Below are 18,122 nucleotides of genomic sequence, written 5' to 3' on the forward strand. Positions count from 1 at the left end.
AGTAAGCGTCTTGGGATTCTCCATTATTCACTCCGTTATTCCAGTCTTTCACGATCGACGCTCGATGACGAAGACTGTTTTCATTAACGATTTATTATTATCCGCCATCGGATTGTTCGTTTTTAGAGCCAGCGATTTGCTCGGCGATCGCCTCGACCTTCTTACGACTTCCGGGATCGTCCGCGTTACGATTGTCAAAATCAAAACTATTTGCCATATAAGTCTGGCATTTTTATCTTAGTTTAACGACACACTCTTTATCTTAACTTTAATATTACGTTGTTAACTCTTTTTTTTTTTTACTTTTTTAACTATTTGAAATACGTCGACCACCGAAAGAGACGCGACGAAGGAGGAAAGGATACTCGGGGGTCCAATCAAATTTCTTCGGAGCGAGGTGGAAGCCCGATCGAGCATCTCGCTTGCTCCCATCCAAATTGGTCGCACGCACGCAAGCAACATACGAATTTCCTGCAGCTGGAAGACGAAATGAGGAAGAGAGCGGAGGGAGAAAGCGCAGTCTTCGCGAATTTCCACGTGGGCGGCGGACGCGTGTCCCTTCGCGTTACCGTGATAATCGCAATAATTGGATAATTATCTCTGTGTATTACGCTCGGTCGCGGTGATGATGGGTGATGATAAATGGTAGTAGTGGTGATGGTGGTGGTGGTGGTGGTGGTGGTGGTGGTGGTGGTGGTGCCGGTCGCGCTTAATGGCGGTGGCGGAACTTAACGGTATTACCTCGTTAGCGAGTCAGCCTCGATATACATATATTATTCAACTTAAACGTGATTATTAAAGTTAGGTTGTTGAGCACAATTGTTGATTTCTATCAGAGACTTTCGGGAGGCGCTGTGGCTCGAGCTCATGTCCGTAAACTCGCCGGCCGACTTACCCTTGCGCGGCAACGTGGTGGCCTCCCCCAGGGAGGGTAGCTCCCGTGGTTTCCAGATCGGCGAACCTATCGCGATACATTAAGGATCTTAATGTTTCATATGTTTTTCTTTTGTGAGAGAACGAAAAATTAAATTTTATTATATCTGATTTATTTGTACAAATATCCTACTACTAGTGTTAAAAATAATTAGCGCAAAATAATTATCAAGTAAACATATTACGTAAAATTCTACTGGATTTCATTAAATTTAAACTTTTTATCTGTCAATACTAATTAAAATAAAATTCGATAAGTTAATGTGAGGTATTTAATTAATTACTGTTATCTAATTTCTATTAATTATTATTATAGTTAGAGATTGAAAGAGACTTTAATTTATATCAAATATTTGAAAAAATTTTCAATTAATATATGATGAATTGTAATGTTAATAAATAAATAATAAAATAGTCTTGATATAAGTTTTGGTAAACGCAAAAATGCCGAAACGACTGATACACTTACCGAGTTCCTTGACGGTAATAGGTATATAGTTCTCAGGTTGATGGGAAGACTGAATCAATCTAGCCTGGCTGCCAGTACTCCCCGCCGAGATGGTCGACGTGGTGCTTAGCGTCAGATGATTAGGTGTGCGGCCGAGATTCGTCTTCTTCTCGCCTAAAAAAACCTGCGAGTCTTCCTCACCTTCCGACTTTGTACCCGAATCCATCTCGACCTTCATCTCGCCTGAAATCCATCAGGATAATAGCGCGTTGAACAATTTCCCAACAAGTTCCCAATAATGACGTCCGTTATAATTGAATCATTGCATCGCTTCGCGCTTTTTTTATTTTATAAATTTAAATATTTTTTTAAATTAATTTAAATGTAAAGCAAATAAATTTTTAATTAATATAAATCATTATATGAAGAATAGTTTACGTATTAAAATTTTTTCTTTAAGCGAGCTTCCCTCTTACCGGAAGTGTCGCTTATGGTCTTGCTCCTGGAGCGAAATGTTTGCTGCTGGGGAGCCGGCGCATCCTCCTGATCCTTATCCTCCGAGCTCTCGTGCTCCACCGGCTGCTTCGAGTGGCTGTATTTGCGCCTGTGATGCGAACTGGACAGCAGCTGCTGCTTCATCGCCTTCTTCGACAGCGCGCCCGCCACAGGAGTCCCGTTCTGCGTCTGACCGGCCTGTTGCTTGTTAAACTTTTCCACGTGGCCGGTCGACATTCGCGGCGCCATCGACATCGATGCCTGGTGGCTCAGATTCTGCTTCGTCGAGGGTATGCTCATGTTTCTCACCGACTCGCGGATGATCTGCCGGATCGTCTTCAGGAACGCGTTACGGAATTCCGTCGTACTGTAAGCGGAAATTTGAGATTTCGGCAATGTGAGATTTCGTCTTACTTTCGTCTTATGTACAAGTTATTTGTACATCGATAAAAATTTTCAAAAAATAAACCAGCAGTCTCGACTCAAAAAGTATTGTAAATCTGTCGATAAATATTTTTAGAATACAGCACTGTATGTATATAAATTTTTCTTTTATAAGAAAAATACAAAAAGTATAGCGGAAAACATTGGTTTGCCAAAAAGTTAATCGAAACATGACAACTGGGTAAACGAAATATTATTTAATTTAGCAGCAATTTATTTCCAATCTGGCAATAGATTTCTCGTTAATTTTCATGTTCAATTAATAAACGGCAGTAAAACTATGTTAGCTGCGTAATTGATTGCAGTCAAGTGCAATCGCGGCGATCAATTGCCACAGATACAGGTCAAGCTGCGTTAGATTTTTAAATTTAGTAAATCGAGATTTATTCTTTTTTTTTAGGTATTTTATTTTCGCTCGTTTTTATTTAGATCCGACAGTTCAGCAATTAATCAATCGAGATAGGAATTATTTTAGGGAAATATACCTGTTGGAGAGCACGTATACTTTCTCCGATCTCCTTTGTAATTGACTTCTTAGATGAATCAGTTCCCACAAGAAGTGGGACTCCATGTCCTTGGCGGAGCTGGCCCTGACCTGGACCTCCGTCACCGGGATCAGCACCTGGTAACGGATGATCTCTACCTCGCTCGAGTTGGCCTTCGTCGAAACTCCCTGGAAAAAAAAACGATAGGCACGACGGCCTCTTGAGTATCAGAAGCGTTACGAGGATCGATATGTAGAAATGGGTCATATGGATACTGACCATGAGCTTCTTTTTCTGTCGCAATCTTTCCTTGCACAGGAACACGACGGCCGATTTAAACACGAAGCACATCGCGTGCAGCTCGAGACCCTTCTTTATTTTGCCGAGAAAATCGGAAATATTGAGCCATTCGACGCCACCGTAGTACAAAAGATCGCCTGGACTTAAGTCGATCGGCTGCCGAGAAATTAATGCGTTAATCGATGATACTCTAAAACTATTCTCTATGTAATGTAATTTAAATTAAAAACTCATATAAAGTTATATTAAAATTATAACAAGAATACAAGAGTATTCTAAGTTTGATGTAAAATCTAACAGCAACTATTTTTTTTTTTAATTATAATATAAAATTTTTCGAGTATTTTAGATATAAAATATCAAATATGGCTGAAAGTTACGTCTCTATTTTACTAACTTTTGAATAAATAAATTATTACATAGTGTTGTAGTTACACTTTTCTTCTCTAGCGATAAAACTAGAGAAATCGATCGACTCACCTGTTTGCAGGATTTTTGGTGTTGCCTGAAGAGGTGATCGAAAATAGCGCCGTACTCTTCATGAATTCTCTGCATCTCGTTTATGTGCTCCGCCACCTTCTCCATACCTTTGAGTGCCTCTGCAATTTACACGTTTGCGATTAAATCCCCGATGACGCTTTAAATTTCGTTCCTTTACGGCAGCGCAGCGCTCGCGATAATTACCGATTAAGTGTTGGTGTTCTTCGCTTCGTTCATCGGTGAGATTTCTAAGCTGTTGCAACAGCAGCGGATACTTGAGTATTCTTTGTATAGGTTTTATCAAGTACGATTCTAAGGTCGACGAGTGTTGCTGCCGGGGATTTCTCGCTTGCAGGAACTCTTGTAAAGCTTGATTTCCCTCGTCTGAAATTGTCGATTATCTCTGATAATTATCGGGAGATTGCTTCGTTCCGTCGTAATTACGTGAAATGCGATTTGCACGAAAGCAAAAAAAAAGGAAAAAGCACTTGTCCGGTCTATCATTATAGAATGAAAATTCTGAAATATTTCTGCATAAAAATATTACGTTCAAGCTCGAGCAGACGAATGCGGCGACGCTTTAATTAGCATATTAAATTTTCAGGAAATGTGAAATAAAATTACGTGGAATAATAAATGCGTGACGTGAAAAGTAGCCGAGAAATCTCTTTGAATGCTTAATGGCCCGGCCTCCGTCGTCGGCCGCAAAAATGTCACCCACTCGCGGAAGGTTGACACGAATAATAAATCGGAGAACTTTCCGGGAACATACAGTACATTTATAGAGCATAACGATTGAGGTTGGACAGTTATTCCCGGCGAGTGAATTATCGATCGCGAAGGATTAGGTTTGTTGACGTGGACGAGGAAGCAAAGGTCGGCCACTCGCGAAAAAGAGGGTGTTTCAAGAGGGGAAACTTACTTGGATGTAAAACTTTCTGAGCCTTCGAGTGACTGGCGCAAAACGAGCTGTACAGCTTGAAGTGATTTACGTAATATAAGAAGGCACTTCCAATGGAAAACAGGACTCCCTGTAACAGCCATGAGAAAAGCGACTTGAGTTTCAGCCTGGAAGCTATTCATTCATTAAACATAATTTAAAACGATATCAAATTTTGTGATATTGTGCTATATAAAACAATACTGTATATTATTTTTCATATTTTAAGAAATACGAGAAAAAATTTATAATAACTATAATACCTATTATTTTACGCAATAATTATACGAATATTTAAATTTTAAATCGCTTTAAAAATGATAAAAAATTATATGTTGATCTTAATTTTCTTAATTCCGTTTTTATCAGCTTACAAACAGCTGTTAAATAAATAATCAAGCTATGAGTTATGTAATTAGATTTGGCTCAAAGGCGCGTACCTTAAATTGACTCGGATGGTCAAAGCTGTTGAAATCGGCCTCCATCTCGATGGCATGATCGAGATTCTGCAGAAATTGTCGTTGAAACGTGACGATTTCCTGGATATTACCAAACAGCGCGTTGATCTCCGCGTTCGACAGGAAGGTCTCGCGTTTAAGGGGTTCCAAGTAGTTCTCCAGCAAATTATTTAAATTCTGCAAGCACAAACGGGAGCAAATCCATTAGGTAATCGCCATTAAACTGCTAATATTGATATATATATATATACATATATATATAAATTATCCATCATAAAATCTGTAATAATTATAATATTCAATTGCTATTACCTTTACGTAAGTCCGTTCAGTCTCAATCAATTCTAAAATCACTTTCTTCAGCTTCTCAGCGTCGCTTAGCTGCCGGCTCGGTGTGAGAGCCTGCGAGTGGGAACTGACGACGCTTCCGGTGGGACTCGACTTTCTGGTCTCACCTGGAGAACGGCAGATCCCTGTCACTTGCTCGGCAGTCTTCAAAAGGTTCTCGATCTCGAAGGAATTTGTGCGCGAGGTCTGCGTTTTATCCATGAGACCGGCTGACGAGCACTCCTGCACAATATTCTCCTTGCCTGCAGCAACAAAATGAATTTCGCGTTACGTTAGAATGTGTATAACGCATAAAATTTCGCTGTATAATAATTATATTAATTATAATCATTTTTCCTGTATGAGTTTAGATTTCGTTAGATTTAAAGTGTAATTACTATAATTTACTATTCGAGAAAGAACGATATATAATTTAAAATAAAACTTGTTTTAAAAATAATTAACAGACAAATATATTTTTCAATTTATTATTACTACGTAACATAAATTTAATTCTGACTTAGAAAGAGTTTTCAATGTCTAAAATACTTCATCACTTTCGTCGCTTCACCGTTGCTGCATTTTAGTGATATAAATCACGCTCCAAATAACAACGAAAAAATTAATCAAGTGCCTTGATTTATCCTATTTCGAGAGCAACGTCTGTTTTCTTCACCGTAATTTACTCTTGTGATTTATATGTCTCATTAATTTAACGAGCTTATCTTTAGAAGTAGTATTAGTAATAGCAGTAATAAAAATAGTCCTTAATACAATTTAATGCAACAATTTCTCCGAGAACAGAATGAAAGAACTCACTCCATCCAGGTGCCGGCACAATCAGACCGGAAATCATTTCTTCGCTGATTACTGGCGGGTCGGTGGGCGGCGGCGGGCAAACCAGGCTCTCGATTATGTCATCGGTGACTCGCATAATGCCCGTGAGATCCGGTGGCTCCGTCCTGGAGGATCGCATCATCATGCAGAGACCCACCTCCTCCTGCAGAACGCTCTCCAAGTACATCATATCCAGGTCACTCACGATGGCGCCGTTGATTACCATAATCTCGTCGCCCTTAATGATTCCTGAAAGCAGAGTCGCCACGTGAAAATTTATCTTCCCTAACGAGGGACTTGTGTCGGGAAAAAATATTTACGAGCGCAAAACTTTCGTCGACGAGAAAATGCTTGTTATCATTGACTAACAACGTTTGATTGAGAGGATTAGCGAAATTGTTATATAAATATATAATATTGTATTGTATTGTATTAATTTTTGTCGTTGACGTGAATAATTTTTACTTTGATCAAGAGCCAATCGTCCAATTATTTTCATCACTAAAACAATTTAGAATTGACAATGCAATAAAGATTAATAACAAGCGCGATCGCGACTACCGTTTTATAATTTTCAAGTGGTATAAGTAACTTTCAATTCCGACTGACATTTTTCGCGTTCGCTTCACGATGCGTCCGATGCGAAGACGATCAACCGCTCGGCTCGGTATCTTTCGCAACTATAATAAGTTGCTCTCTTCGGTCACCTTAACGAGCAGGCTTCCCGATAAATTTAGACACGATTTGCGGAAAGGCGGCGCTAAATGTCATTCTGATTTGTTCGCGCCTGCGGCCCTAAGGATCGTCCCACCCCCGGCGCGCGTGTGCACACATATATAATACACGTATTTTTATTCCGTACATATTCCTCTTTTTACACGCGTTACACGCGCTTCATTTAACCGTGAGCACGAGACTTTGCTCAACCAGCAAGCGACGATGCGCGAAAAATCGATGATTTTTCAATGGCGTCCTTGCACATCCTGTGGCGTCCATGCGGTCTAAAAAAATTAATACGGTCGAACCTCTAAGGCACGAGTCGTCTTCTGAGATCCGCAAGAAGCTAAATCGAGAGTGGATAAACGGGATATTCAACTTACAACGGCATCATTTTCATCCCTTTGGAGTCATTTGATGTATTAACGTAAAATATAATCCTATCCAGATTGATGTCAACATTTGTTCATTTCTTTGCTCTTTTAATTATATAGTAAAAAAATCGACTAAAACTTTTTAATCAATTTGACATACTTATTATTTTGAAATTTTACCACGAAAAGATAAATCAATTTTACAAAGAATCAACAGCATTTGGAGATAACAGAGGCTGACAATAAGAAAAAATTATCGCTAATAAATGACGAGAAATAAAAAGACCTTGTAACGATCGAAACTTGTAATCGTTGCGCTCGAGGGACGTTTATTTTAGTTCAGACGTTGTCCTAGATAAGGGATGCTTACCGTTTTGCATGGCGACGCTCTTGTCTTCCACTCTACTAACGTAGCAGCAGAGCTCGTCCTGCCTATCGGAGTTTTCTATGAGCTCCGCCTCGACGGAGAAGCCCCACATTTGCTCTAAAGTGTTTCTTTGCAATTCCACTTGATATAAAATCTTGGCACAGACTTCCACGATTTCGTGCGTATGCAACTGCGTGCAGCAAAGAAACGTTACATTAAATTTTCGCTATTCAAAGAAGTCGCAACAACTTTTAGTTTAATCATTTTATAAAGCCATCATATTATTAAAAAAAAATTGAAAGTGATAATCTTCTTCGGCGCAGACATAATTTTTTACTTGATATTGTATCACTATTTAATTTTACTGTATAATTAAGAATTAATATCTTCATATATTCCAAAGCAGTTTAGGCTTCTTTATTTAAATTATTTGTACTTAAATTGCGTTATTGAAAAAACTTTCAGAATTCTGTTCAACTATAGATAATTGTAACACTTTTAATCACTTTTATTCGCGGGTAAAATAGCAATAATTTATTTTAACAATCATGATTTTCTCTAATTCAAACACGTTTAAATTCGGAATCTCTCTCTCTCTCTCGATCCGCCAAACTTACATAGGTTTCTATCAAATCAGTCCTATGTGGCACAAAGTAATTGTGGTCCTCCATATCTCGGCGTTTCTTAACGCGCACGAAGTGCTCCATCGGAACGAGATTCTTCCTGGTGCACGCCGCCGCCAGGAACTCCTCCACAGTCATGGCGTCACGTAGGAACACCGAGACCAGCTGAAACAAACCAACGGGAAACGCCGGGTCGCGCTCGCCTTATCCTTACCACACTCTAAGCGTAAGCGAAAGCATAGAATTTCGATCAACTCACCCGATATCCTGACGATCGTACCTGATTTTCCGGCACGGACACCTTCACGCTTTTCTCCTCGTCCCTGGACGAAATCTGCAACGAGCGCTTGCTGGAGCCGCTGTTCGATCTCGACAGCAGAGGCGGCCGTCTCTTCGTCGCGCCGCGACCCGCCAATAAATTATTCAGCAGGGACGGGCTACGTGCGCATATAAACGCGTGGAAGGACGACACCGTGAACATACCGAACCTGTTCAACGTAAGCTTCGTGGTGCGAGACACGTGCGTCAGTAGACTCTGAGGGGGGAAACGAGAACGTAGAGCTCATTATTTAGTATCTCTATCTGGGGTTCAAGTTAATCTTAATAAGCTGTCATTTAAAAAAAAAATTGAATATATATGTTTAGAAGACTTTTTTAGACAATAAAACGCGGAATGATTTAAAACTGCTGATTGTTATTCAGGGAAATGTGCCTTCTCGGAAAAAGAGCCGTAAAAAGAATAAATTATCCTTTCGTAAAATATTGTACATTCCAGTGCAATTTTCAGTCGCCGATTATGAATCGCTGTCATCAAAATCGTTTGACTGCAATTGATCGCGAGAATGTTAATTTATCGGATATTGCCTGGCCACCTGGTTCTCCTTCCCTCTCTCTCTCTCTCTCTCTCTCTCTCTCTCTTCTTCTCCCTCTCGACGATCGATATAACTCATAACGAATGGCGCAAATTAGATGAGCGCGACGCAGATGGACCTCTAACGAATCCTGATTGCGTGTGCGCTGCGGGCGAGGGCGATGATTTTTTTTTTTCAGGCAATTGCAGCGTGACCTGCCGCGCAGAGAGATTGCGTAATATTGTTTACCGGCGAGAAGTCGAGGGAGAACCGGCTTTTCCGCGAAAGCAGCGAGAGCTCGGCTTTCGATTGCGTTTGGAATTGAGCGTAATACGTCAGTTCCGCATCGTCGCATTCGACGACGTGAGAACGCGCGCGTGTGTATGGAGAAAATAAAATCAGCTCGACGGCACCAGCCCTCCGAATTCTTTTCTCGAGATGTATGCAGCGTACGTCTGCACAAAAGCGACTGTGCAAGCGAATATAAATAATCGGGAAAATAAAAGTCAAATCACGAATAAAAAACATTTATGTAATATTTATGTACAGATTCATTTATCCGCAAAATCGAGAAACATATGGCGCGATATGCATTCTCATGGAATGTAAGTATTCGAATTTTTTTTTTTTCATATTATGAATATCAATGGATGCGACAATTTTTTTTTAACACAATTATGGATAAGAGAAAATGTTATTGCAGAAATATTACTGAATAATCAGGGCATGTACATACTAGAGATGTAAAATATTAGAGATGATTTTTCTTTTCTTTGCTGAAGAGGAATAATTATAGTTTCAGTGCGAAGCAGTTACGGTTATCTTTGGCCGGTTTACAAAGCGTTAATATTCTATATTACATTTGGTGCTGACGTTTCAATGAAGTTGGTGCTTACCTTTGGATTGGGCAGTTCGCCACTCTGCAAACTGGCCATGTAGCACCGCAGGCGGAATTGCTCGCAGTGGAGCCGCTCCAGATTCTCTTCCCACTGCACTATTTGATTGTTGAGATCCTGCTTGATGTTGGCGTCGGAAACCACTGATTGCTGAAGATCCGTCATGTGCTTCATCTTGTGGTCCTACAAGCAAGCGCAATACGATTAGCGTCCCTATTTTCTTTACTTTCTTTTTTTAAAACTAAAAATGCTTAAAAATAATGTTTCAAATCAAATTCAAAAATAAAAATATTGTGAAAATTCTCATAAAAATCTTCTAAAATTATTTTTTTGATAAACTGATAATAAGTAATTGCAAGAATTTTCTTCTCTGTACAACAGTTCTTTTCTTTCACATAAGAGAGAGAATTTTCTTTTTATCCAAATCTCTTAGAATAAGCTGAGGCTGACGAAACTATATCAGCTCGTATTCTACCCACGTACCGACTCGATCGCCTTTTCCAGACGGAAAATCTCCTCCTGCAGCAGGTGCAGCGTGCCGGTCTTGCCGCGGTGACGTGCGAACGCGGCGGCGCACGCCGAATGAATACTGTTCACCCAGTTCTCCAGCTCCACTTGACACGGCGCCTAAAACACAAAGCGAACACACCTGCATGTTTCTCTCCCGGAGCTAGAATTCGAACCTTCGATTTCACCCTTCCCCCGAACCTCACCCCTCCCCCTCCCCTCGGCGAACTTCGCCAGCTGATCGATCGTCGCTGTTCGCGACGTCGCTCTCACGCTTCTGAGTCGATGATTTAAAGTCGCGGCAAGCTTTTAAGTAGCAGCAGCGGCTATTAAAAGTTCACCGTGTTGCGTGATCGAGGAATGAGTTCGTCGAGACGGGGTTAATTAAATACACCTAGTTAGCGATTCGCGCGGTTAATGCACTCCCGAGGGCTACCCGAAGTGCGGAGATCAAATTGAGCCGGTACAATTGTTCCTCCCCCTCCCCCCCCCCCAACTTTCCAATAATTTGACGTGTACTCTACGACAGTCTCGCTGGCAAGTTTAATTGGCACACTATTTGCGATAATATTCGACGGCGATTACGAAGTTCGTGCATAAAAGTGGCAAACTATGTATGAGTCTCCGAGCTAAGCTAATTATACAAGTCTAGTTTTTATCCTTCAAGAGAGAGTTTTGATTTATTTAGATCTTCACTATTAAAAGTTTAAAAAGAATGCGATGGGCGTTTCATTACGGAAAAATCTTTTCCGTGTACATTTGCAAGTTAAATATTTTTCTTTGCTATTTCTGTATTTTTCTTGATAAAGATTACGGTAAAAACACATTTAAAATTCTCTTACCTGGAATAGATAGGCATCTCCGAAGGCGGTGCTCAGGCAAAATATATAATCCCTCTTTGGGTGTTCGGGAATCGGCTGCATAATCGCACCATCAACGATAATCAGGTGTCTAGGTGACGCCTCCACGGCCCTGCTCTGCTGTGAATCGCAGGGGTAGAAGAGAAGCGTGGTGCCCTTCAAGCAGACCCAATAACCCCTCCAGTTTCTCTTCTTGAACGGCTCGATTTGCTGCTTCTTGCGCAGCAGCCATTTCTTCACGCTGAGAAATCTAGAAATTCCGAAGCAATGTCTCATTTCTTTTGATATTTAAATTTGTAATCATATTACAAAATAATTTTACATTATTTCTGTGATCATTATTTCAATATCATTATTTCTATGATTTTCACCTGTTCTACATCGAATTTAATTTATTTCAAGATTATTGGATTTTTTTAAATCCGATAAATGATAATGACAAATATTTATTGTATATAAAACTTGTCATCGTTTGTTTGTATGCATATTCATATTTATATGCTAATTTATATCAATTTACAAACGGAGACAATTTTTTACATAAATAGGGCACCTATTCTTAGGCCTTTGTATTTAAAGAAACCATAAAGAAAACTGGCACAAATAAATAGAAAAGATATTTTTTTTATTAAGTTAAACTGTTAATGTATATGACATCAAAGATAATATTCTCTTTATAACTGGTTTAATGCAATAAAATAGTCAAGTACCTAAGTACTTCAGAAGTGTTTTATTAGATGAATCCAGTAATACTGCAAGAATTTAAAGTCTCTATATATGCTCTCTTGTATTCAGCCGTTAATCTGGCCGCAAAAATTGCCTCAGGTTTTTGAAATAAATAAAGTAAAAATGGCCTGAAAAAATTATAAAAACCTAATAAAATTTGGCCATAAAAATATTACAGAGAAAGCAAATGCGGACAAGTACACAAATTGGGGGTATATTAATATGATCATCGCCCTGCAAAGGAGAACATTAATCGGGATAAACAATATTTTATTTTTATTAAATATTAACATTAAAAAAATGTTATAAGAAAAAAAAGTTGAAAAACTATTGATATTGATTTTAAGCAGACAAAATAAAAGCTACAGCTATTTAATAATTAATATTCAGTAATGAGCAAATTGGGTTAAACACACATGATAATAAGGACAGTAACCCTATTTATTATTATCGTGTGTAATGTCCGATTAAAAATCCGATAATCTCGACCTGATTCAATACTCTAGAAACTGAGAAAAAAATCCGAATTAGATTGATCTTCGTGCGGCCTTCATATGCAATGATCTTTATATAGGTTCTCAGGGCTTATTATTATTTTTAAAGAACAAAGTACGAAAGACGTACCCTGCCTTCCGAACTGCACCGGTGCAAGCGAACTCAGCTGCAGCTATGCCGGCCTGCTTTCGATAGGGCGAATTTATTGCACTCTCGCCGTCGTCATCGTCGCTGACGGCGGTGGTGAGTGACATCCTATCATCGTCCGACATCTGGAAAATACGTCGGGCTTTATCTTTAGCTGCGACGAAGTGTGCGCTGTGAAAATCGAGGCAAACACGGACGACTCCGCGTCAAATTGGACAGCAGGTAATCGATTTCTTGTTCTTTCTGAATTCTTCTTATATTTGTGTTTATAGGAAAATATGAATTTAGTGTTAGAATTTTGACATGGAATCGCCCGTATGCGTGAAAAAATTTATGTAATGTATAAAGAGAGAAAATGTGCATAGAAAAAATGTATTGTGCGATCGTGAAATAGGATGAGATAGTGATACCGATAAAGGATGATTTTATGCAAAGATAAGATCTAGATTACTGACAATGGCAGGATGCTTTATATAGTTTATATGTACATAATTCATAGTGTTCCTCGTCTACCTAAAAGTGCACATTGAAGGATTCCAAACAGGGAATGTTGTATGGTGTGTATATATATATAATACTGCTTTTATTTACAATACAATATATTTAATTCAACAATCTATTTAACTGATTCATTAAAAAATTTATATTTAATAATTATCGTTGCATAATGCAATTTACTGAAATATAATAATAATATTATTTGTGTTTTTATAACACTGTATTAAATCTTTTTATTAAATATAGATAATTGGTAATCAATTATTAATTAGTATTATTATAATTATATCAGGCTATTACTAGTAAATGTTAAATAAAAAGGTATAAAATTAAGAAAGGGGACATTCGCATTACCAACAATTGGCAGTGGAGATGCAAAGAAATCTTATAGCTTTACTTAGCGCATGCTACTCGAAGGTGGCAACTAGTATCGATGCAACTTCAGCGAGACTCGCTTACAAAGCCGCTTTTAATTGCTTTTGATTGCGCAAGAAGATCGCGTCAGTTTCAAGAGCTAACGCGGGCGTACATGCCAAAATACTCTACTTTTTACTCGCGTTATGTAATACAGCAAAAAAGACAGCTGCGTCGCAAATGCAAAGTGCTCCGTCTAATAATTTCACTGCTTTCGCTGTCCATCCCCTCGTTATTTTCGCTCATTTATCGCTTTCACAACTCTTCAACGACTCCCAGCGCGAATGTAACGTCACGCTTTTCGACGTGTGATTTCTTTTTCCATTCTGTACATGTTTTTGCGATGGCGAGATGAAAATGAGATGCGATATTGAGTGCGTGAATGAGTGCGAGCAGTCAGGGGGTCGACTAACGAAAGTCCAACGGAAAACGGCGACGGCGCGGACTTGACTTCGTGTCCTTTCTACCCTCGCTCCTCTGGCCGAAGCGCATGCCAATAATACGAGCGACATCCTGGTGCGATCGTCGCAATACCGGGAAAAATATCTATCTATCTATATATGTACAATATAGATATATAGATATATGTATATATATATTTGGGGACATATACAATATCGAGAGAAACATTCCTTCCAGAAGAGATATATAGAGATTCGCGAATTCGTGTCCTCTACCTTTTTCGTAATATTCATCATGCCGCGGAGCCTCTCGCGTATCCCCCTGAGGCTCTCGTCGGCCCAGAAACTTACGACTCTTCTGAGAAAGTCGGCGTTGCACGCATCCGCCGTCACGTGCGGATGGTAGTGGCAGTAGCAACCCTCCTTAAGCAGCTTCATGTTGTTCTCCGCGCTGCCGTTGATCCTCAACATAATCTCGCGACGTGCCACGCTCAGACCGTCGATGTAGCGTTGCGCCCAGGTGTTAAGCGCCCCGTTTACCAGCCGCAGTAATTTGTGGTAGTACCCCTCGCCCGAGCCGTATGTCACCTTCTCCTGGACGCTCCGACAATTGAACCAGTACAGCTTGCGCGTCTCGTTAATGCATATCACGCTGATCGTGTGCCTGCGGCACCAGCAAAAGTACTTCCAACAACGTCGCCGATGCTGCGTCTTCAGATCCGTATAGGTATCGTCGCTCGGGTCCAGCAAGTCCAGGGTGCTATTCGTACACTTAATCGACCATCTCGGCTCTACCATCATTCGTCGTTCGCTGTCGACGGTGAATAAACGAGGAGGAAGAGACGCGGAAGCCGCGGCTGTGTGTGGGCCTAGAAGTGGGATGACCCACGTCGAATGGGATCCCAATTATGGCGCGAAACGGTCTCGTCGCCGCCGGCCACGGCGTCACGTTCCTCTTCCGGTGGTGTCATTATTGTCTCGCGGACGGCAGAGAAGAATATCCACGTGGCTCGATGAAGATATTCCCGGTTACGATCGATTGTCGCGGTGTGTGAGCTCGACGGTGTTCGCCTCGAGAAAACGCTTTGTACTCCCACGATCTTAATGAACCTTGAAGTTCAAGTCGACGTCCTCATTAAAGTCTCTCCTTGGCAAATTGAATATTGTACACGCCAGCTGCTCTCTCCGCCGGGATTATCGCCCGCGGAACTTCCAATATTCGATCATCAGCGCGCTGATTACAAGTGTGCGCGTCGAATAAAATGTAAACAACCGGTGCACACCCAGGGAATTGAAATGACAGCGGAACGGCTGTTATTAATCGGGTTCATCACCTGGCCTCGCCAAGTTCACGATGGAGAGTTCATCGTTTGGAGAATTCTCGAAATCTCCTCGAATTTATCAATAAAGTCCTCTATTTTAAGGCAAACGTCTTTTGCACTGTTAAAATCAAATCACGGCGCTCAGAGAAAGAGACTCCCTTAACGTTAACTTTACAACTACCAGCGGTCTAATCTAGCTATCTCGAGAATCCAAAGTGTGGATGACGCATGAAGAAGCACGGGCGCGGCGAAGGATCCGCCGCGGGTGTTCGCAGGTACTTATACGCGGAGGAATTCCACTAGAATCTCCCCGAGAGAAGAATTCCTCGAGAGTTCCTCGCCTAAAGTAAGAAGCGCACAGCAGGCGGTGTCGTCGTCGACGACGGCCGGACAGCGATCGTGAACGACGCCACTCCGACTCCCGCCTTCACGGCGGGGAGTTTGATAATATATAGAATATTTTCTCTCTCTTTCTCTCTTTCTTTCTCTCGCTTACATAATAGAAACAAACTATCCATAGAAAAATACGATCTCGCTTTTAAGTATACATATACTCTGTCTGAATGTTGATCCTCGCTCCTCTCCAGCTGATTTCCCTCCTTTCCCACACATCGCTATAGATGCCCCTCTCAAAGCATCGATTTTCTCCTCTCTTGCGGAAAAAATGCGCTGTAAACCATCTTATACATTCCCTTATCCATTTCTTAATCTAATCTCCAACTTCATCTTAAATATATTATTTCAATCTTTAACTCCGAATATACTCTCTAACACTTTATTTTTGATTTGTTTGTCCTCTTTTTGAATATAATCTTCTCTCGCGCGCTTTTTATCAGTAAAGTCTCTCCCCTCGCGTGGAGTCCTTATATCGGTAAGCTGCAGTCAATTGTACGCCGATCGACCTAGCTTCGATTCTCCGAAAGCTATTCCGCGGCGGAAGTCAGCCTCGTGGTGACCGTTGACGCGAGGGGAGAAAAAGATCCAGGTACCCAGTAACGATGCTACTATCGTCGAGACACGCCGGCACGATTCGCAGCCGTTTCTTCGTTGACCTCGCACGTGCGACCGAATTCCGTACGCGCGAGTGTCCCTGAAAGAAGCGATCAGCGCGTCGCCGCGCGTTCTAACTTCCGGTCCGCATCGTGACGCAAGGATTCGTCCTCGATCTCCAATGACGTCCCCCGTTTCGCAATTATCGCGTGATTTCCAGAAATTGGCGATTCTTCGAGAGACTTCCGAAGAACTTCTCCAAGGTGATCCTCCTCGTTGAATTCACCCGAAAGTCCCGACAGTTGCACTTCCGGCTAGCGTATCAACGCGAAGAATCCCTTCGACGACCTCGTTATCGCTTGCAAACGCGCCATCGTGAAACGTTTACAATCTTGCACAAAGTTTCTGCATTTACACTCCATGATGCCTTCACGAGTATTCCCTCCGCCGCAGGGGCGGCGCGCGACGAGAATTCGTTGCCGAAAACGGATCGGATGCGATTTATCGCGGGGACTGCCGTTTACGCGAAAACGCGCGTCCTCACCGCGTTCTCCAGCGGGCGGACGACAGCCGTTGGTGCCGCTGCCGACGTGTCCGGGGACGTGTACCCGCGCGCGGCTCGGCGACTTCCGGCGCCCGCGCATCGGCGCATCAAGCGGGCGCCGCACTCTCCAAGCGCGCCCCGGCAGCGGGTGCGAGCCGAGCGGTGTGGAGATGCCGAGAGAGAGGGAGAAGCTGCGTCGTGCCGCGTCGCGTTCTCCACGAGGTCGCTCGCTCGCTCGCTCGCTCGTTCGTTCTCGCTAATAATGCGTGGCCGTTGATACGCGCCCCGTCGATCGATGGGCCCCGCTGATGCACGCGGGGTCGGCTATCGCCGCGGCGCGGGCTCGCGACCGAGGCCTCTCGTCATCGCCGCGCGGAGTTTCGTTCACCGCTGCCTACGGGCGCAATCAGTTTGGTCCCGCGGCACCGATGTGGCACCGATCGCGAAATTAATTTAACGCGAACGAGATGCACTGGCTTGGGATGTGGGAAACTCTTTATTTTTTTTTCTTTATCTCCTCTCTCTTTCTCTCTCCCGCTCTTTTTTTTTGCTTCTTCTCCTTCCCTTCTTCCCTTTCCTTTGCGCGCGGATGTCACCAAGTCCGCAGCCGCGAACGCGCTTCGCTCCGGACTGCCGCTGGAGAACAGGGAAGAGGAGCTGCTACCGCGAGGGGAATCAATACCTCGGTCCTTGTGGTGGTCGAAGGGGGATTGCAGGAACGAGCGGAGGCGAGGAGGACGAGCGGAGAAAGCAGCGATAGCAGGGGAGAGAGGGACGCCGTGGAAGAGGGAGAGGGAGGGCGGTTGGCACTGGGATATCGTCGGTGGTGGTGCCTGCGACGTGGGGTGGGGAAGCTGGCACTTCGGAGGCGAAACGAGGCACGAGCGAAAGGGGTGGTATGCACTCGCCGGGGATGCACAGGCGGTGTGATGGGCGAGGGGAACGCGACGCGCGCCGCCACTGATCGACGCTGACGACCAAGTTGCTACGCGATGATTGTTACCGCTGTCCCAAATGACGAATATCCGATGAGAGATACAGAGGGAGAGAGACAAAATCGAGCTCGGACGAATTTCAATAAATGGGGGTCAATTCCTTCTACTTCCTTGAGTACCGCCTCTTCGAGGAGACGCCGGATTACTTTTCTGGGGTCGCGTCCTCGGACGAATTTATTTCCGGACGTCAAGGATGGCGGCGAGAAACTTTTAAGCGATGTTATACGAGAAGCTCTTATACGAGATCC

At 42.3% G+C, this 18,122-nt stretch overlaps 1 protein-coding gene across 1 annotated transcript in view; it reads right to left on the minus strand.

Annotated features, from left to right (window-relative positions):
- Positions 1-673: 673 nt before the first annotated feature.
- LOC105454495 overlaps positions 674-18,122 on the minus strand; it is a 33,378-nt gene continuing 15,929 nt past the window's right edge. Inside the window, exons 13-30 of the mRNA XM_011697138.1 lie at positions 12,693-12,835; positions 11,325-11,592; positions 10,459-10,602; positions 9,976-10,158; positions 8,509-8,763; positions 8,223-8,393; positions 7,609-7,795; positions 6,130-6,396; positions 5,296-5,573; positions 4,966-5,160; positions 4,508-4,616; positions 3,790-3,969; positions 3,586-3,704; positions 3,085-3,261; positions 2,806-2,993; positions 1,858-2,243; positions 1,403-1,624; positions 674-961 (exon numbers count right to left, since the gene is read on the minus strand). Coding sequence (XP_011695440.1) covers positions 783-961; positions 1,403-1,624; positions 1,858-2,243; positions 2,806-2,993; positions 3,085-3,261; positions 3,586-3,704; positions 3,790-3,969; positions 4,508-4,616; positions 4,966-5,160; positions 5,296-5,573; positions 6,130-6,396; positions 7,609-7,795; positions 8,223-8,393; positions 8,509-8,763; positions 9,976-10,158; positions 10,459-10,602; positions 11,325-11,592; positions 12,693-12,835 — 3,651 coding nt within the window. The 3' untranslated portion in view covers positions 674-782. The remainder of the gene's footprint in view (positions 962-1,402; positions 1,625-1,857; positions 2,244-2,805; positions 2,994-3,084; positions 3,262-3,585; positions 3,705-3,789; positions 3,970-4,507; positions 4,617-4,965; positions 5,161-5,295; positions 5,574-6,129; positions 6,397-7,608; positions 7,796-8,222; positions 8,394-8,508; positions 8,764-9,975; positions 10,159-10,458; positions 10,603-11,324; positions 11,593-12,692; positions 12,836-18,122) is intronic.

The sequence above is a fragment of the Wasmannia auropunctata genome, unplaced genomic scaffold (assembly GCF_000956235.1).
Source record: "Wasmannia auropunctata unplaced genomic scaffold, wasmannia.A_1.0 LD336106.1, whole genome shotgun sequence".
NCBI lineage: Eukaryota > Metazoa > Arthropoda > Insecta > Hymenoptera > Formicidae > Wasmannia > Wasmannia auropunctata.